Source organism: Serinus canaria, chromosome 2 (genome assembly GCF_022539315.1).
Source record: "Serinus canaria isolate serCan28SL12 chromosome 2, serCan2020, whole genome shotgun sequence".
NCBI classification, from domain to species: Eukaryota; Metazoa; Chordata; class Aves; order Passeriformes; family Fringillidae; genus Serinus; species Serinus canaria.
In genome coordinates, this window is record NC_066315.1 from 53152803 (window position 1) to 53173895 (window position 21093).

The 21093-nt window shown below is 40.9% G+C and overlaps 1 protein-coding gene across 4 annotated transcripts in view; it reads left to right on the forward strand.

Annotated features, from left to right (window-relative positions):
* Window positions 1–4331: 4331 nt before the first annotated feature.
* BLVRA (biliverdin reductase A) overlaps window positions 4332–21093 on the forward strand; it is a 30005-nt gene continuing 13243 nt past the window's right edge. For 2 of the 4 annotated variants that reach the window (XM_009093849.4, XM_050970836.1), the window contains exon 1: window positions 4332–4492. Coding sequence is in view for 2 of the 4 variants with exons in the window: in XM_050970835.1 (XP_050826792.1) it covers window positions 13681–13686 (6 nt within the window). In the remaining 2 variants the exon portion in view is untranslated. Of the gene's footprint in view, window positions 4493–13556; window positions 13687–21093 lie in introns of those variants that run through there. The other 2 variants (XM_050970835.1, XM_050970834.1) reach the window with 2 other exon arrangements.

Consider the following 21093-nt stretch of genomic DNA (forward strand, 5'->3'; position numbering starts at 1 on the left):
TCACCACCCCAGCTCAGCCCCTCAGAATGGCCCTGGTGTACTGGTTAAGGCTACTTTTGAGTGAACCTTCTTCAAAGAACTTCCCTTGGTCTTTCTTTTGTCTTTCTTACCAGCTGCCTCCATTGGCGGTCTCATAGATATCCATGTTGGAAGGCACCCTTGGGGATCATTGATTCTAAGCCTTGACTCCACACTGGTTGAGCTACCCTTAAATCTCTGCATCATCAAGGTTGAAAAAGTCCCTGAAGATCAGACAGTTCAACTGCAAACTTAACACTGCCTACTCCACCAATCAGTCAAGTCCCCAAATGCCATATGCGCATGACTTCTAAACCTTTCTGAGGGTAGTGACTCAGCCATTGCCCTAGGCAGCCTGTTCCCAAGCTTGATATCCTTTTTGTTGAAGGAATATTTCCTAGAGATCCAATCTAAATCTCCTGTGGTGCAGCTTGAGATAATTTCCTCTGGTCATATTGTTTGTTCCCAAGGCTAATACAATAAACCCACTTAGCTGCAACCTCCCTTCAGGAACCATCTGCATCTGTCAGGTGCAGATGGTTCAGCTGTGAAACCAGCTCCTCCCAGAGGAGAGAAAGGTGCTGCTTTTACAGTGTGGTTCCTGTGATCAATGCTAGTAGGAAAAAATGGATTCTCAGTGGTCAGAAGTTTCAGGCTGCCAGGAAATGTTTCCATGTAAGGAGAACCTTTCTGCCAAGTACATCAACTGAGGGAATCCATGCCCTTCCAAGCAGAAGGAAAAATCATCACTCTCCCTGTAGAAAATGTGAAAGTTTGGAGTGAAAGTCAGTGCTGGAATGTGCCAGGATATCCATGTGGATTTCACTAACCTGCAAGGCCAGACTGTGAAGATGGGATCCCGGAAGCCAAGAAATGCCCTCTTGCTCTGGGGCCTTCCATGGCACTGGCAACACAAGTGAGAGCCCTTCCTCAGCCTTTGCCATCAGGAAGGCCCCAGTCTGGGCAAAGCCTGAATTCCCCAGCTCTCCTGCTAATGACCCCAGGCTCACCAAGGCTGTTTGGTCTCAGCCTAGGCAAGAGCAGAAAGAAGCCCTCACCTGGCTTTGTAGGCCCCTAAGACGAGCAAAGACAAGGAGTGTGCAGAGAAGAGGCCATCAGCACTGCACAGCAGCTTATCTCAGCTGTAAATCACAAAAAATTTAAACACTAAAATTATGGTTTGGGGTTTGTGTTGCGTTTTGTTTGGAGCCTTTTTCCCCACAGGAAACCCTGTGGCATTTTCCATGTTGCATACCTGGATTTGAATGGTCCACTCTCGGTGCTGCCTAGATCAAACTCAAAATTGTTCCTTTGCCCCTCTCTCTTCTCTGTTATGAAACACCATTTCAAGGGGTTGATGGCTAACACCATTTCTCTTTTCTCATCTTGTGCTCAGGAACGGGGAGAGCCACCAATCCCCCTCCCCTGTCCCAGCTTGTCCCTAAAAGGTTTCTGTAGTAGGGTAACATGGTCATGTTGCCAGTGGCTCAGCTGCCAGCACCAGTGTCAGAGCCCAGATTCCACCACTAGCTCTCCGCCCCCCATCTTGTCCAGATCTGGAGCTAAATTAAATGCTGGGGGTTTTATCTAGCTGCCTGAATAAATAAACAATCCTATGGCAAAGGGAGCTTGAGGCTGTAATTTAGGGATCAAACAGCAGGTAGGGACAGGACTGGTTTAAGGTAACCAAACTAAGGTAATCTAACTAAGGTGTCATGGAAAGAGGCAGTTGTGCCATCCTGTTTCGCTGTGTGCTGTGCCACTTTCATTAGTTTTGGGATCTGATTCATTTGGAAAGGAGGTGGGGTTTTCCTTTTTTTTTTTCTTTTTTTTTTTAATTTTAATTGACAAGATTAATTATGAGAGTGAACAGGTCCCACATCCTCTAGATCACGTGGCTGCACAAATAGGAGCATGGTTCCTGAATCCAAGGAGCTGAGTTACATCTGCCTCTAATTGCTCCCATTTGCATTCTTTTGTATGTTCTGCTATGTGTTATGGTTTCCTATCACGTGCTAATTGATTCATTACTTTGTGCTAAGCATACAGTCACGTGCTAGTCATTAATTGTCCCATATGTTAAACTCATTATGTATATGCTTAAATATTGTCTCTCCTGGTCTGACAATCCTCCTTTATGTAATACCACACGTATGTTGAAGACTTTCAGAGTTTAAACTTCCTGCTCATTAGTTTTGTGTATGATTTGTCAGTTATTTTTTGGAGCTCCTCCTTGTTTCACTTGTGCAACAACTGTAATTAAAGCTGCTGAGGCATAAGTGCCCTAGCACTTATTAGAGGGGATGGAAAGAGTTATTTGAAACAACCAGCATAGATAGGAATGTCATCACAAACCCTATGTGCAGTCGAAGTTATGTTAGACCACAGAAGTTTTGCAATAGTTAAAACTTCATAACTGGCTCAGAAAATGTCACTCTGGCAAACAAAATGTAACAGGGCAAAGGCTGAGTTCCTGTAATCTTTCTGATGAGGAAGTTCACAGGTCAGAAATAAGAAAATATGGAAAGAAGGGTGGGTGTGTCACTCTCAAAATCCCAACCTGCAGAATTTTAGAATAAAGACTTTAAAGAATCCAGGGATGCACTGGATTTTTAATTTCTATAGGAAGAAGATTGTCTTCTTTTGATATGACTGCTTTACACAGCACAATCTAAGATTTACCAGAAATAAGTTGACTTGAGCACATTTGTGTGCAACAAAAAAAGGGTTCTCCAGAGGTATTTCTACTGTATGTTTGAGATGACAGGGTACAGAATTTTATCCTTTGTACCTGTAGTCACAATGTTAACACAGTTTTAGGTTCTACTATATGAATGCCCACTATCAGCATGGTGTAGAAAGATCTGTGGAATTCAGACCAGCCTCATTTCATACATTGTTCATTGGAACAGGAACTACTGGCCTAGGGGGAAAGAGCTGTACCCTCACTGGCTTTTATCTTCCAAGCCCCAAAAGGAGCAGCTGAAAGTCCTGTTGCATGTAGATAAGAAATGACAAGTAAAGAGGCTGGGAGTAAGATCTGGGTAAAAGGTGTCTCTCCTAGGAAAAGCTAGTGCTCATGCATAGTATGTTATCTGCCAGGAAGCAATCCCAGTAGAAAAGGAGGCAAATAGTCTTGAGTAAGAGCTTGTTGAACACCTGGCCTGAGCTGTCCTAGCAGCTGCTCTCTGCATGCCTCCTGCTTGGGCAAAGCCAGGCACAGAGTGATTTCTTTCCCACTTGTCACTCTTGAAATTCCCAATTTCCTGAGCACAGATTTGTCCTGCAACATAAACTCTATGGCTGCAGCTGGGCAGACACAAGCACTGCTGATGTATTAGTGTCTGCAAACCACTGCAGGAGTGGGCTCTGGGAGTGTCTGGCTGGGGTTGTTGCCCTTAACATGGGCTCCTTACCTGGTGTGCAATGCCAATTCACACACGGAGGAGAGGAATCTCTATTTCTTTATTCTAGTTTGTGCAAAGTAATGAGTTCGGCGGTAACCCACAAAACACTAGCTCCCTAATCACCAAAACTTTACATTATTTATGCATTTTAGCAAACAAAAGTATCAATATTCATTGGCTAAAAGTTGCATAGTTCTCTCATTAATTAGTATTATATCTTCTTAGCTCAGTTTGGTCAGAGCATGGTGCTGGTAACACCAAGGTTGTAGGCTCAATCCCCATATGGGTCATTCACTTCAGAATTGGACCTCTTGATCCTTGTGGGTCCCTTCTGAATATTCTTGTGGGTTCCAATTCTGAATATTCTGTAATTTTAGTGGTTAAGTGATTCTCTCACTCATGTTAATTAACTCCACATGTGCAGTCTCCTCCTCCTTTTGAGTCAGTGGGTTTCTAGACTTCGTGGCCTGTGAGTCAGTGTTTTCACTCTCCCCCTGCAAAAAGCACCTTTCACCCAGTTGGCACTTTAGACTGACGAGCTGCCCCTGTTTATTCCTCCTTCTGGCCCTATCTTGGGCGTTCTGCCAAGCATCTTTGTGGTCTGTTAGTTCAGTATTCCATTGTGACAGATTTCAATACATATACAATCCTAAGTTCCTTTTTTCCTATTCTTTCACAACGGCTGCAGCTACTGAGGCATATTAAGTGTATAAACAGGGCTTATTGATATGTATTTTATTAGTTTGGAAACCCAACATCACAGGGACCGCTGCGTTTAACCGGGGGGAGTCTCGCCGATATCCCCAAGGAGCTGCTAGCACCGGCAGCTTTCTGCGTGTTTCCAGAGAGGAAGCTCCCAGCCTGAGCGCCTGCACCAGCTGCCTCTGCCTTCAGCCCGCCCCTGCAGCGCCTTATTGGATTCCCGGCCGAGGGGGTGTTGCCGCCGCGACCGCGACAGGGCGTGCGGGCGCTGATATGCCGGGGCCGCGGAGCGTTGTATAAGAAGGAGCTGCAGGGAGCGGAAGAGAATTAAACGGGACCACGTTTCTCCTCTGTGAGCTGGAGAGGTTAGTGGCTATTACTTAATCCCTGCTAGCTGTAATTAGGATTTGGAAGCAGGCCTTTCGTTTTCTGTTCCTCGCCTCCCCAGGATTGCTCGTCACCGGCGTTTCCCCCTCGATTGTGGAGGATTGGGGGAGTCCTGCAAGTCACGTTGTCCTAGCTGCTCCAAAGACACCCTCCACACCAAAGGGGACTGGCCGCCACCTGGGGAGGGGGAAGCAGCGAGAAAGGAAAAAGGGGGAAAACCCTTGGTTTGGAATAATGTCCAGGTGGTAGTGAAGCCTATAAATGATGTGGAAGTAGCCAAGTAGCATCTTCGAGTGGCCAGGGCACTGCATGATGAGAGTGTGAGAGGTCATGTAAAACCTTTCCTACACACTGGACTTCTTTTTAAAAGTGCTGAGCTTCCTTCCAAACCTGTGAAAATCCACGTTCACTGTAGCTATTTGTTGCTCCCTTCTGAAACGCCGGATCATCAAGCAGGCTGTAGCTCAGTTTACCCATGTGTAAAGTGAGAGTGAGAATATTTTCCTTTCGTAAAGGGACATGGTGGGGCCATATTACAAACAGCTTTTGGTGGCAGAAAGGTGATTCTTATGTTCTCAGATACGGTACAGAATCCGTGCTTAAAACACATTCACACTTAATTACTTTATGTTCTAGTCACAGCTATCACTTATCTCTAGGTAAAAAAAAAGAAAAAAGATGCATCAAGGGCTCAATCTGCGCTCAGTGAAAAGACAAGCTCAGCCTTTATATAACTCCTGTCATCCTGCTGAACTTTGGTGTTGGAGCTTGTTAAAAAACCCCAAACAACTATTGTGAATTAGAGCAACAGTTTAATGAACTGATTTTGTGGGAAACCATTTTTTTTCCAATTCCTTGCATTGATTTGCCAAATTAATTTTTGTGGAGTAAAGATAGTCTTTCATCTGTTGGATCTATGGTTACAAATGTGAACACAGAATGACATTGTGCCCAAAATCAGTAATATAGTGTTTGAACATCTTTCTGTCATTTGTGTTGATAAATGAGGAAATGAAGACAAATACGTTTCAATAATGTAAATCCGACTTGAAGTTTAATCTTTATGTTATAAAGACCAATGGGTTAATATTTTAAATTATTTCAGAATATATAAGAAAACCTTAGCTAGTCTTACTAAAAACTGTCACAAGCAGTTCATACCACTTAAGAGTAATTATTAATAGTTAGGTTATAAGGAAATATTATTAGTATAATAATAATTGATAGTAAAATACTTTACAATTTCTTACTATTGGATCAGGAAACTTCCCTTATTTGGGAGCGCTGATTTTTCTGAACTCCTCTTCCTGGGTTTACAACCAGTGGTCAAGAAACTTTTTTACTGATAGAAATCTCTCAATTTCTTCAAAGAGTAAACTGAGTTACTGTTTGTGAAGAGCTGGAGTTTAATTCAGTGAAGTGTGGTTTTAGTTATTCTTAAAGGACTGGCAGTGCTTATTTTGTAGAGCTAAAAAGGAGACTCAGCCTTTGTAATTTTCAACTTCTTATTCTTAGTGTCCTCCTTATTTTCCCAGTTGTGCTAACTGGGTGTTTCAACACTCATTTCCTCACCCCCCCCCAAACCCAATGAGCCAAAAAGACCCCCGCATTAAGGTCTAAGCAACTTCATTTTAAATGTCAAAGGGCAGACTTGTTGGGTTTTTTTTTCTTTTGTCATGAAGAATATCTGCTGTATCCACAGACTCTGAAAACCAAGCTCAGCAAAAGAACAGGCCTGCTTTGCTCTCCGGACTAAAAATTAACTGGCATTGTCAGAAGAAGTAAAGATAAATGGATAAGTTAAGGTTCCAGTTTTCAAATCAAAATAGGAATAATTTTCCATCTTACACCATGGTGTCAGGACTTCAGTAAGATGCAGGACTAGAATGCACATTGGCATTTTTGCTTTTCAGTGATGACTTTAAAGTCACCTGAGTTTGATCCATCTTGTAGAGGGAATATTGTACTTTGTGTTGTGCAGATTAGTTGTAGGAAGCTTCAGAGGGTGTTTGCCATTACTGCTGCTGTGGTTCACTGAAGCTGTCTCTGCACTGCCATCCTTGGCCAGGTAAGCAGTCAGGCAACAAGAGATAAAACTAAACAACGTTGGGAAGAAGTGGAGAAACTAACAGAGTGTGGATGGATATGGCAGTGGGACAATAATGCCCTGAGGAAGGAGTTCCTGTTACACAGTCGAACAGCAACATCGACAGGATTGTGGATAACTTTCACCTCAAATTTTTTTGCAACCATAGATTTTTCTGAAACTTGCAGGTAGAGCTCAGTGTGTTAAAATAACATACATTGTGCTCATAGTGCGGCTTATTAAGCAAGGCATTAAAAAGGTTTCTTCACTGAGTGGGGAAGCAGTGGGGCTTAGGACAGAAAAAACAGTTTGAAAGCCAAGGCACTCTTGCAGTTTAATCCTGTAGTAAAAAAAAAAAACAAAACACCAAAACAACCAAAAAACCCAAAATCAACAAAACCCCACTCTGGGTAATCCGTGCCCTGTTGTAACTCAGCAGAACAAAGGTTGCTGAAGAGCTGTCTCATGCCTCTGGAGCTGGCCTTGAACTTCGGCAAATTTTCTCATGCCTGTAAAGCCAAAGTGCGGGACTTAGATCTTAAAACCTTATAAAATAAGTGCAACTATAATAAAAAGATAAATATACATTTGACTTGTTTCCTCTCTACTCTCTAAGCAAAAGGAGCTTTGGCTTCTTGTCTAACTGAACTTAAGTGTTCCTTAGACTGATGTTTGCAACTCAGAGATCTGCTGTGCTAATTAGAAAACATTGCAGAAAACCCACCTGACTGGGAAAGATAATGAAATGTATTTGCTAATCCTGTTCCTCCAGATGAGTACAACCCACCACTTTAACAACATGAGTTGAACAATTAGCATAAAATAGATTTCTACTTTTTTTTTTCCTTAGCATGGCTTTATTAACCAGTTAAAAGAAGCCTGTTTGTGGCAGCTAATGTTCCTGTTATAGTAACTAACATAAATACTAAATTAAAGGCTGCACAACACTGGCTAATAAAATGAAAAGTTCTCATGGCTTAAGTAATGTTACTCTGTTTATTAATTTTCCCTCTCAGTAAAATGTGTAGGTTCAAATCATCTTTATCATCTAGTCATTACCTCTGTTCTGTGAATGAGAGGAGAGAAAAGCCTTCAGAAAGAGCATGGATTATTGAATAATCCCCAAATAACAGAAAGGAAGTAGTAGTACAGGATGTGAGGGGTAAGTTGAGACCACAGTCATTCTAGTGAAAACGTCATGGGTGATTCTTTGCTGTGCTGGAAGCGATACAGCGATATATTGTGACCCTTTCTGTTGCTAGGGAAAGCAGCTCTTAGTCGGTATTTACTGTCTTTTGCAGGCTCTGACATGGATTAGCAACAGACTGGTTAGTCTGTTATTTGGTGATGAACATAGAGATCTCAGTGGCTTGCTCGTACTTGTCTTTGGAGTAATTAGCTGATTTTTCTCAGACAGCACAGTTGTGTGCAGCTGGAAGTAGGAACAACATGTTGGTAGAGATCTCTCTGTGCTTAGTGTTTGGTCTTGGTGACAGAAGATATAAATGTATGAAGGATTGAAGTGGGGGGGGTTGTGGTTTGTTTATTTGTTTTGGGTTTTTTTTGCCATTAAACCAGATTCATAACATTTGAATGGAGATGGGAGATTAATTCCTGGTTTTTGTCTTCCTCCAAAGCTTTGATTATTTAGTGGCAAAAATCTGTGAAGAACTCAGATTGGAACATGGATAAAGAGGAATTCTGTACTGTTGATAATTCACTGTTAAGTGATGAGGCTATAAACCAAGATAGTACACTTCTGGCATTGGAGGGCATCATGGCTTAGGCTGCTTTAAGTCTTATTCAGTGTAAGACAGAGGTAAGCCTGGTTTTTTTAAGTATATAGTACTTGCATTTGCAGTCCTGGAGTGCAGTATCTGTTAAAAACAGTCCCAAGGCATCTGAGATGTCTCAGGCTTGTCATCCAGAAGTCAGGATAACCAATCCCAGCAGTTATGTTTGCCCTAGAAAGCAACTTTTTTTAAAGTCTATTTTACATTTACTTGCTTAGAGAAGTGAAATAGCTATCCATACATTTAGCCCAATATTTGCAAATTAAGATGTACTGCCTGTTCTTATATGCCTGGCATCTGAAATGAGACCTAAAGGCTGAGGGCTCTTGAATAAATATTTTCAAAATAAATAGGTCATTTGCCTGACTCTACTTACTTCAAAATAATAGTCTTCTGTGTTACGTTTCCAACCCAGTCCTTCTTGAATAGATCCTGGTGACAGCCTGACCTAGTAATATGCGCAATAGAGATATAATGAAGATAGAGGAGAAGAACCATAAAAATAGCTGTATTATATGATAATATAAAGGGGGCTTAAAGTGTCTGGTCCTTTGTTTTAGTGTAGATAAGAGCTTCCTTTCTCCTCTTGCCCTGCAAGCAGGGGATGTGGCCATGTAATTCTCTGGCTGCTCTGAGCCCAGTTTTTCTGATAAGGCTTCATCAGAAAGGATACTGCTTTCAAGGACACAGCCTTAATTCCCTGGTATCTTTTGAAGAAGGCTGAATTTTGCGCTAGGGAGATGTGTGAGGCACCTTTTTTCCTTTTTGGTTTTTTTTTTGTGTTCATGTACTCAGGCAGAGAGAGCACCTTTCAGAAACAACTGCTGGTCTGCTGCATGTTACCCCATCCCTGTTGCTTGGGATAGCCTGACCTTCCCGCCATCAAATGGCCTGTAATATCAGAAAAAAAATTTCCCTCTCTTTGAGCATAGGAGGGAAAGTCCTCCTATCCTAGGTGCTCTTAGGTTAACTCACCTCCTATCCTAGGTGCTCTCAACTCCTAAGGAAGTGTGAAGGTGTGGATAATTCCAGAGTTCAAGTTTCTTTTGGTTAAATGGCTACTGACTGAGATCCCAGCCCTTCATCTTTTGCCCATTGGATCTCATACAGCCATAGTGACAGATGGCCTTTTTCATCAAGAGAATCATCATGAGCAGGAGGAACTGATGAAGTTGCCAAGTCACTCTCCATCGTATTTGGAAAGTCATGGCAGTCAGGTGAAGGCCCCAGTGACTGGAAAAAGGGAAACATCACACTCGTATCAGGGGGGTTGGACTAGATGATCTTTAAAAGTTCCTTTCAACCCAAGCCATTCTGCTGTTCTAAGAAAAAGAAGTGCAAAGTACATTCCTTTACTGTGTGCTTACGATTATTATTTTTATTATCCAGCTCCTACGTGATCTTATTTTTGCTCATATGCCTATCTGGAATAAACTTTCCTATTCTAGACTGCCAAACAAATCCATCAGGAGGAAAAGCCATCCAGCCTTATAGCAAATGTAGTCAAATGGCTTGTGATCTCTAAGTTTGACTCAAGCTGTTATTTGGCTACATTATTATATTCTTTGTCCAGCTCAGTTTGATCCTAAACAAAGCCAGTGGGATGGATTATTTCAGACAGTTGTCATTCATGTTTTCTGTGCTGCTGAAGTTCCACTTCTGCCTTTATGTACTCGTCTGATCATGGGAGGGAAGAACAGAGATTTAGTATCTAATATCTAAGATGGGCATCTATAAAAGAGTGACAGCTTACAGATGCCCACCTGTACTGTTTGTGTTTATCATATTAATGTAAGATGCCTTGGTTTTCAATTTCTAATGATAAATAAAGAAATTTTGTGTTTAAAACTGGTTTTGTGGAGGGGCCGCAGTCATGCCTGAGATGGCTTAAATAACAAATATTAAGCTCACAGTCTTCTTTCCCAGAACCTCAAGATGCTTTCTTGAGTTTAATTAGCAGAAGGTAAGGAGGGAAGAAGGTATTTAGACAGACATTTTAAAAAGGAGCAAGGCTGAATAAAGTAATGAACAGGGTTGCTGTGATATTTTAGAATTGCATTTATGTTACTACTGGCAGCACAGGATGGTGGTAGTTCAGTAAAGCCACTCTCTTCTTTTCAGAACTCAGTGGCCTCTTCGGGTGTTTAAAGGAATGGTGCAGTTAAGGACATGAACTTGAGGTGGGGACAAAGCTCTTCTCTTACAAGAGTAACTGTTAAATCATTTCACCAGAATATTGCAGAAAAAAGTGAGATGAGTACAGTCTAGTAAAATCAGGGGAAAAGAGGGAAATGTTTGCATTATGTTTCAAGTGGAAGCATTCATTTCTACTTTCATGATCCAGTTATTTTTCTGTCTCTTTTAAAAGGTATATTTCCCTCTTCCAGCACCCAGAGTATTGTCTGCTCCTGAATCTTTGCAAAAGCTGTTTTAGTTATTTCAAAATTAGGTGCTTGTGCAAATCCTGCCTGTGATAGGATATTATCCATTTTATAACAACCACAGTTGTTATAAACAAAGTAATAGTCCACATTGATTTGGCCAAGGAAAGAAGAATGATACTGGGTTCTCTTATCCCAGTTACATGGCCATGCTGGTTCTGAATAAGTTGCGTATTTAAAATACTCCGCTCAACACACAGCTTCGCTAAACCTTCTAGCTCGCATCTTTGAACGCAGACTGTACGGAAATAAAGAAGGCAGGGGTGGTGTTTAAGTCTACCACCCAATTATAGTTATTTTTACACAGATTTTTGGAGAGGGTCTTTGAAGTTGCCAGCAGCTTCACTGGTCCCAAACTGATAAGATTTAACAAAGTATGTAGAAGCTATGATGCCGTTAATATCCTGGCACAATCCATCCTGTACCCTTCTTCAGCTAGTGGCACTATGTGAACTCAATCATCAAGTTAGTTTATAATTTTTATGAGTTTTGTATTCATTGTGAATTCATGTTCGGGAACTAAAATATATGTTCATCTTTCTTTAGACATGTTTTAAATACAGATAGTTTTGGAGTGGCTTTAGCCAAGCAGAATCTTTTTCTTTGCTTGAAGTTGGACCAAATTGATGACAGTTTTTTGGGGTCCTTTTGGAGACTTTATAGAACAATAAATCTGGTGATGGTGAATCTATAAAGAGGCAGACAGTTGTAAATAGGAACCAGTTTGTAGGTCGTTCTTTTGCTTGTTTATTAACCCTGATCCTGAGTATGTCAGGTTCGACCTTGTCATGCTTGAAGGTTCCAGTTTTGGCACGCTCAGAGCTAACCGACTGTACAGTCAAAGCAAAACTAATGGTATTTTAGCTATCTTCTTGGCATAGAAAGCTACATCTCTTCTTGCAGGAATCACAGGGTTTGATGCGGGTAAACCTAGGAACTGGGAGATGCGGGGTTTGCTTTTGCATAGTTATACACAAGTAAAGCATTGTTCTGCCTAAAACACTTTGGATGGATCCTAATGTGCAGTTGCAGTACTGTGGGAAATATGCTTTTAGAGGTTTTCTGTAACCTTCTTAATGTTTTTTTTTTTAACCTTTTTATCAGGTTTTTGGTAAGATACAGAATACCTCCTGTAGTGCCTGATAACCTCAGAAAAGGTGTTTGCTTTCTCAGGCCAAATTTAACAGATGAGTAGCACCTTGCAACTACTTGAATGCTAAAGCACATTGAATTGCAGACTAACTCTTCATGAGAGGCTGGCCTTTGTGATTCTTAAGTGTTGTGTTGCCCATTTGGATGAAAAATACTGAGCTCTAGAGTTAGGAGGGAGTAACTACAATCATTACTCTTCATTCAAAACTTCTTGTTTTCCCTGCTCTCTAGAAATTTATGACATTGATAGATTTCCAAAAGATAATGGGAATGGAGAGCAACCATTGCATTTTTGCAGGCCCTACTGAGTAGTAGACTGATAAAATGACAGAGGTGATAGGGTATAATTTTTAAGACTACAACATTATGCAAAAGTTTATCTATTTCCTAAGTTATCTCAATCTAGTTATTAATGAAAAAACAATTTTATATGACCCTCTATTTTAGAAGGGTGAGCGCTTCTTTTTTTTTTTTCTGGGTTAGGGGATGAGAAAGCTAAAAAAAGTACACTTTTCTGACTAGCTAAATTCTATGTGTATATTGTTTTCTTTGAAGAGAGTATGAGGCAGGCCTTCAGTGTTATGAGTTGCTGTCATGCTAGCAATGCAGGCAGAGGGTTTCATCAGCCATGGTAAGCAGTATCTTTATAGTGACTGCAGTGTGTAGTAGGAATGCTTTTTTCATTTGGGGAATTCTCAAAATAGGTCAGCCTGTTAGAGATCTGGGATGCAGTGACCTTTAGTGGACCGGAAGATAGGTATCATCTATGGGCTTGAGTCCATAAGGATATTAAAAGAACATACTTGTAGCTGGATATGTGTTTTGTTCTTGTGCATACTAATATCACAGTCAGCCGCAAGAGATCTTTCTTAATGGGCTTGTAGGGGTATTCTCATTGAGATCAATGGGATTACTAGTGATTAAAGCTAGGCAAGCTTATAATTCCTTTTAGGATTTGGGTTTCAGATTAATTTAACAACAAGAGAAGGAAAAGAAGAAACCCATAGTTTTGTTGTTTTTTGTAGGGCATTGTTTCATATAAATATTTCAGTGCAAACTTTAGTTATCTATTTTCTAGATGTCTGATCTGCATGGAATTTCCTGTCATGAAGAAGAGAGGTTGTAATAATACCTACTTCTCACTTTGCACTTATTGTCAGTAGGTCTGAAAGTGCTTTACAGAAGAAAGAGGTTCCCACTGTTCTGGAAGTGGGGACTGATAGGGAAAGGGGATTTGATTTGCTTGCCTTGGGTCAACCGGTGAACTTCTGTGAGAAAAAAAGAATACAGCCTGGAAATACAGCTTTCCTGCTTCTTCCCTGCCCAGCTCTGCCTTCTTTTGGCCCTCTGAAGAAGAAAGAGCTTGTAGAAAGGACTGCAGTAATTGGCAGGAAAATGCAGTGGCAGATGTAGTAAGTGAGAAGATATTTCAGAACATTTTTCTGTATTTGTTCATCATCACTTTCAGTTGTGTTATAGCAAAAGGTTGGAAGCCTCTTCTGACATCAGAGTTTATCTGCAAAGCACTTTTCAGTCTATCAAGTGAGGTGGAGAAACCTCTTCTCTCAGTAGGTGACACAGCAAGAACAAAATGAGCAGTGTAAGTGAGGGAAGGCTAAGATTCTTGGGCATGTCTCATGGGCTGTCCTGTCATCTGCATCTCTTGTGATTAGCTCTGAGCAGTTTTCCCAGAAATGAGGGTATGTATAAGTATTTTCCCTTTTTTTTTTTTTAACCTGAAAAGCACTCAATTTTAAACAGTGTAAGAGTAAGCACGAAACAGCAGTTCCTTTATATGAAATAGGTGTTTAAGCAGAGTTTCAGTAATTAGTGTTCAGACACTTAGCTGTGCAGAGACTATTCTGGGGCTTCATTGCTCTGCAGGGAAGCTATGGTTCATAGTCCCCAGGGATCTGGCAGAGTTCAGCTTCGTGATAGCCTTAATGTTTATGTAGATTGTGAAAAATGCATATTTTATGATTGGCTTTTCGCAAATATTAAAATGAATATTATATGTGTTGTGTTAGAAAGTAATGCTGTATTAATTCTCTTCAGTAGAGTGTTAAATATAGTTTTAGGTTATAAAAATTGTTAAAATAGAAACTATGCTATGTAGGATACTTTTTTAAAAAGAAAGGATTTGCAGCGAGATAGCAGCCACAGGACACCTAAATCTTTCAGAGAAAAAGAATTTATTGCTCCCTTATCAGAAGAAACGAACTTCTTCCCACCTCGAAGGCACTGTTAGGATTAGGAGGAAGAAGTTGACGATGACCAGGCCGAATCCTGTGTTTGAATGGAATTTATGCATCATGCATGAAGTGTATGAATATGCAACAGGCTATTGTTTTTAAGGGTTAATCCTTTGTTAACGGGTGTCCTTTTTCGGGCTTGTGCTGCCCAGAAAAAGGTACCCGGACGTCTGTAACTCTTTGTTTTTATTGTCTCATATTGTCTTAATTCAAATTGTCTAAATTATTATTACTCTAATTGTATTACTATTTTTATAACTATTTTATTACTATTAAATATTTAAAAATTTAAAAAACAAGTGATTGGTGTTTTTCACATAGATGTTAAGTCAAAAATGTGGTGAAGGATGTTTCCTGCTTTTTTTCCCTTTTTTGAGTTAGTACCATTTTTAGCTTTATTCGGGGTTAATTTGTCAGGCACAGATCGGTAGTGTAGCAATGCTGTTGTTTGGTCACCTGGAAAATTAGGATTTGTGGATCACTGGTAGCTCCAAAACACTCCATTCTCCTGAATGGACTTTACTGCAAAATAATTGACTTGCTGCTTGTTAAAATTCTCTCCTCTCCCTCTCCCTCTCCCCTTCTTCTTTCAAAAACTGTTATAGAACATTAAAGCCTGAAAGAAATTTTGGGGACATTTTGTGGCTTTCTTTGCTTTAGGCATATTCTAATTAGCCACATAAAAGCAGTCTTTTGCTTAAAAAGTAGCAGTGATGAGGCTGTAATTATATGCAATTGTTTATTTACACACCAGAAGTTTCACAAGACATTCTGCAATTCAGTCCAGAGCAGTTCCTGGAAATTTATTATAAGTAACAGTTTATTTTTTTTAAGGAGATATTTTTATAAAATAAAAACTGGAGCCCTTCATGTCGGTCTCTAATTCATTTTTCAGGTGCCCCTAAGCAGGCTCAGTACTTTCTTGGATAGTTTCGAACTTAGCATTGTAGGTATATTGAAATGTAATGTGAGTTTCAAACAAAATGAATCTGACTGAAGATAGGTCCCAGGGATATGTAGAGAAGCTATTTTAAAAGTGTTTTTCCTCTTCAGACTAGCAACCAAATTTGTCTGAATCACAAAGGGTGACTACAAGCAAGAGAACAGGACAAAATGGTCATTCTTAGCCATGCATGTACATCCCAGAACTTCTGTTTCAGTCCTCCACAGTGTGGAATATGTCACATATTAAAACCAGATCTTCAGATTTTTTCAGTACTTCTTGTTTTATATTACTTGTGTGGGATGATTTTGCTTCAGATATGGAGTTGGAGGCTCTGGAAAGCAACCATGTGATGGGTGTCAGTACCACTGCAGCCTCTAAGGTTAGCAGAACTGTGTTTGAATAAAAGTTTTCATCCTGCTCAGGTATTAATGCTGGAGACAGCATATCTATCACAACTGCAGTTCTTTATTATCAGCCATCTGCTGAATAAAGGTGCTTGTTTGGCAGCTTAACACAGCATCTGTCCATATATCAATGTAACTGGATCAACTTCAACTTTGGCAGTCAGCTGGAAAACCATAATTTAATTGGTGAACCTGCATATAGATGTAAAACAATGCAGGTGTATTGTTCAAGTGGCATTTAAAAGCCAGGAAGAAAAGTTCCCTCTGGCTGTTTCCAAAGTACAGTGGTGCCAGTTAGGATGAGAGATTGTTTTCTGCTGGCAAACCTCTGTGAGAATTGGTGCCTTGAAGTTATAACTCACTCAGCAGAGCTGGTGTGCCTGTCAGAAGGCTGTGGCCTGGCTTGTGATAGCCAGAGAGATGGGTGGGAGAGATGAAGAGGTGCTGGCAAGGGTAGATATTTAAGTCCATAACAAACAGCTCTCAAGGAAAATCTACAGGGTTGCTCTATTATTTCCAGGTGCTGCAGTTTTCCTCTGAAATTTGGAGACTGTAAATGGTCTCGGGAGGTTTTTGAGAAAATTTCTGGTTCTTATTTTATGTTCAATTAATGTTTTGAAGAGAAGTGGCGAATTGCATTGTGGTTTACCTTTCTGGCTGCCTATTTCTTGCAGAAGGCTTTACTTTTCTCTCTAGGTTGCAGTAAAAGCAGAGCAAAAATAATCCATCATGCTAACAGAATTCAAACAATAATTTTTTTGCCTTTTTCTTTAAGATCTTCAGCTGGGAACCTGTGGAGGGTCTCCTTCCAGGACATACTTCAGCATATGCAGAAGTTAAAGTGCGTAACTGGTTTCTGGCAGAAAAAAAGATATTTATGCCTTTGAATAGGCTGCTAAATTTGAATATTTGTGAGTTTTTCCTTGTAAAAGGAAACACTAACAACACGAACACAATCCACTCTGTTCAGGTTCTGCTTTCTATGCTCTGGGCAGATGTTTCATGATAAGGGTAGACAGTGAGAGCAAGATGTGGTGGCACAGGTTGTAGTATGTACCAGCACCCACTACAGCATCCGCCAGGTCTCTGGGTATTTGAAATCAGAAAGTTAGGGCTGAGAGAAACCTCAAATTTTCACCTTGATGATTTTGCAGTGACTGCTGTGCTCAATCTGGTATTTCCCAGCAACCTTCTGTTGAGGAAGGTTCTGCGACCCTCATCTCAGGGCTCTGCTGCAGTAAGAGAGAAAATATTTTGTATGATGTCTAAACAATAAGTTCATCTGAAGGGAGCTGTGGAAAACTTCCTCAGTCTGTTACCAAAAATCAGTAAAAATAAAAACTCCTTAACGTCAGTGTAGCATCATGAAGCCAGCATTCATTATTTGGCTGGATGCACAAGGGGATATCTCTTCCAAAAATCATGCATGCTGAATACAGAAGAGGTCCTGTTTAGGTACTATATTTTACATATATGTTCGTTGATTTTCCCAGAATAAACATACATATGATAATAATATTCCAGAAATCATGAACATATTTTCCCTCCCCTTTACATGTGCGTTCTTTTGTCCTGGGGTCTTTTTGTTGGTCCCTGGTGGTCCTTGATAACAGTATTTTTCAGGTTAAATACTTATCTGTGAGGTTTCTGCTACTCTTAAGATGCATGTGGCACTTGAAGCAGTACACTTTAAAACACCAGGCTGAGATTGCTTCAGGAAAGCCTCCTGCATCAGTGTTGTGCTATTACCTATGACATTAACTATAAAGTATTTTGATTTCTGATGTGAGTCACTCATTCATATTTGTGGGAAAGAGAGTTTGTAAACTGCAGGGAAAATGTAGGAGGCTTACTGAAATTCTTTATACATCACAGGAGAAGGTGCTTGTACTCATTCTGTAATGACTAGACATGACATGAGAAATTTTCTTGAAGGGAAATAACTCCGAAGTTCTGCCTTTTAGCTTGCTTCTGTGCTACTTTGCATGGCCTTAGTGATGTTGCACAAAACAGAGGTAAGCCTCACTTCCCTCAGGCTTATCTCAGTGAGTGTTAGCAGTTTTGAGATGTTGGGTCCCTCTTGTCATTGCACTGGGGAGGACAGTTGTTGACAGAGTTGCTGTTTGACAGCAATTGGTTGACAGAGTTCTTTGGACTTACTCCATTGTTTGTTTTGCTGCTAAATATTCTGTTTTGCTGCTAAATTTTACAAGAATATTTGTTTGGTTTTTTTTTTTTTTTGGTGTTAATTGCTAATGCAGGAAATATGCAGCAGAAGCACAGAAAGCTCAAGAGCAGAGGGGTGATGGTATGATGATATATTGGTGTAGAATAAATGATCTTCTTCAACTACTTGCCTTTCTCAGCTCTTTTTGTGTGCCATGCAGGACTCCTCTCTCTTGGTAAGCAGAGCCACTTGTGCTGGCTGTTAGGGGGGAAGAGCTTCTACAGCAGTCGGTGGCAGCCACCATCCCCCTTGCCCCAGTTCAGAGGGGACCTGTGGTGAGCCTGGCAGGGCTGCCTGCACCCCGGCCAGGGTGGGTGCTGCAGTGATGTGAGAGGCATTCTTTAATCACAGCATGTGAGCGTGAAATACATCTCCTGATCCTCTCGTCAGCTCTCTTTGCTTTCAAACAGCCAGTTAGGAAGAGTGGAGAAAAGGCTTTTGGATACTGTTGCATCACTTACAATATGACTTTTTTCCAGTATGACAGAAACCAAAGTTCCTGAAAAGCCTTGAAAATGCCTCTGAAATCTTTTTTATTAACACTTTAACTCACTGATATTAAGAAAAAGGTGTGAAAGGCATGCAGAGCAGTTTGTGATTTGGGTTTCCTACTTCGTCATTTTTGTACTTGAAAGATTATTGTGGCTGTTACCCTCTTGTAAAGGCTTGAAAGAAGAAGTAAACTTTTATATATTCATCTGGATTCTCAGATGAGAATTCTCTATTCTGCTCTTACCTGGTCTGTAACAGTTCTGAAAAACACCTAATTTACTTTTCTCTCTGAGCAGCTGCAGATTTTGGTGTGTGAGCAAAATAAGGGTAATAAAAAGCCACAGCAGGGATGCAAACACAGCAGTTTTTCTCTTAGCTACGTGTGTAAGCAAAGGTTCCAGAACATACATTTAATAGCTGTCTCTTTTGGTGTATTAGCCACTGAACCCTTGACCTGGACCAAATGGCTGGTTGCTATGGCAACAGGCTGCACAGTAACAGATTTTTGTTCTTGGGTTAAAATCATCTTGCTTCTCTTAAATGTTCGTTTTGAGGAGATCAGAAGAAACTAGGAAATTCTTTTTTCAAAGGAGAGGCAAAAATATTAATGTTCAGCTACCTGAGCATCTTCAGAGAGACATTCTTTGTTCCCTGAAGGAAGCAGTCAGCTCCCCCACTTTCTCCACTGTGTTGAAGCAGAGGTCAGCAGCTCACCAGCAAAAAAAAAAAAAAAAAAAAGTAGTTCTTGGAAACAACAGGACTGTAGGAGGTTCAGGGGAATTTGTTTGCTGTACAACTCCAGCTCCCAATCCTGCTGAAGGCAATGGGAAGATATTAACAGCTTAACACTCCACTAATCTTGAAAATTTCTGAACTTAAAGTAAGCTCCTGATCAGATCTTTTCAAGCTGGACTAGTGAGAGTCTGGAAAGGCTGGTGTCTCGAGATGTTAGGGGCTGCAAGTTTTTGGAGGAAGGGGCAGTGCCCTGCCCTGTACACCCCCACCCTAGAGCCTGTATCCCAGCCTGGCAGTGGCTGCCAATCCCTGGCACAGCAGAGGGGATGCTCCACCCCACCTCTGGAGCTTAGCTCCTGAGTGGCCAGATGAGCAGAAGTCCCACCTGGGGGAAGGGCCCAGGAAGGCCAAGGGGTATTTAAGGTCCAACACAAGGCAGTTGAATGTCTTGACTGTACTGCCTCTTGGAATGTGTGTCTGTACACCGCTGGAAGCCGGGAGCTGGTAGCTACGTTTGTTTTTTCTATTTATTTTCTGGTTTTCTTTCTTTCTTGCTCTCTCTTCTAATTCCCTCTTCTAGAACTTTTGAGTAACTTAAAATTGAACTGTCTTTGAGTTTGAAAGCTGAATGAGCCAAGTTAATGCTTTAAAAAGTGTTATCTGTTGATCGAATGTTGCACTAAACTTGACAAATTTGTCTGATTTTTTAAAGTTGACAGTAAAATCTTTTTTGTTGTTTTGACCTCTTGAGAGTATCTCCTGTGCATCTTACTCAGAGTACATGAACCACTATAAGCCCTTTTAAAAGTCTCATTGATCATGGTTGTTTGGAGCCTTAAAATACTAAAAAAATTTCTTCCTGTGACAGTGGTCAAACGCTGTGGCAGGGGCATGCGAGGTTGAAAGATAGCCGGCCATGGGGGTAGTCAGAACTCAGCATGGAGAGCCATGCTGAGTGCAGCTGAGTGGGGTTTGGATTGGGTGACCTGCTGGGGCTCCTTCTAGCTGAGGTCATTCTGCAAGTCTTTCTCTTTTTTTCTTTGGCCACAGAGAAAAGCAAATGTGATGGAGAGCCCAGACCAGGATTCTGCCTGTGGGTGGTGCTGAAAATGAGTTTTGTGTTTACATTGTCCTCCTTTACCACACCCCCTCCCCCCCCCCGCACCTCAGCCCTACACACTTCTCTTCCTTGGTGAATAGTGTCATCATGCCATACTTCAAATACTTGGAAATGAAATGTCACTGTAATTCCCCTAGAGAACTCTTTTATATATCACTAATTTATTTTCTTACACTAAACATGCTGCTCTGTGTTTTACCTTTGTATCTTTTTGGCAAATGTAAAATGAGTGGCATTCAGCACTGTAGGCAGGAGCTTAAAGAAAAACAAAATACAGACATGGCATGTGATTGGAGTGGAGATCTTTTTTCCTTTGTGCCAGCAGCCGTCAGCCTCTTGCACTGCCAAAACAGTCACGGCTTTGTTGCTGCACTGTGATCCTGTCAGACAAGAGGCACAAGGAGGAGTTAAGTGGGGTTGTCCATTTACCCATCTCAATCTCAGAAAGATGTGAAGGGCTGCAGCCCAGTAGTGTAAACAATCTAAAGAGTTCACTCAAGTGAAGGGATTGGCAGTGGCAGGAAGAAGGCTGAAACAAGAAACAGAGATTGCAGGGGTGCTTTCATGAGATGGAAGGAACAAAAAATGAAGAGAGTCTGATCTGACCTGACTCATTTTAGGCTATTTTCCTGTAAATCTTCAATTAATTTACAAAGTGTTGCTAGTCTTCAGGGTGCTGAAACAGTGCAGGTTTGAAAGGTTTCATCAGTTGTTAAGTGCTTCCGCAGATCAACAGCAAATCATGAAACCAACAGAAGAATTTATTGCCAGAGGCCCAGAGCCCAGCGAGTGAGTGCAATACCTGTCTCACCCTCCCTATTATGCAGTTGTGTCAGCAATTGCCTCTGGGAGATGTAAATCTTAAAGAGATGCCTGCTTGTCATTAAAGAGATGGCAGAGCTTTCTTTGGGCATAGAAATGTGAAGCAAGC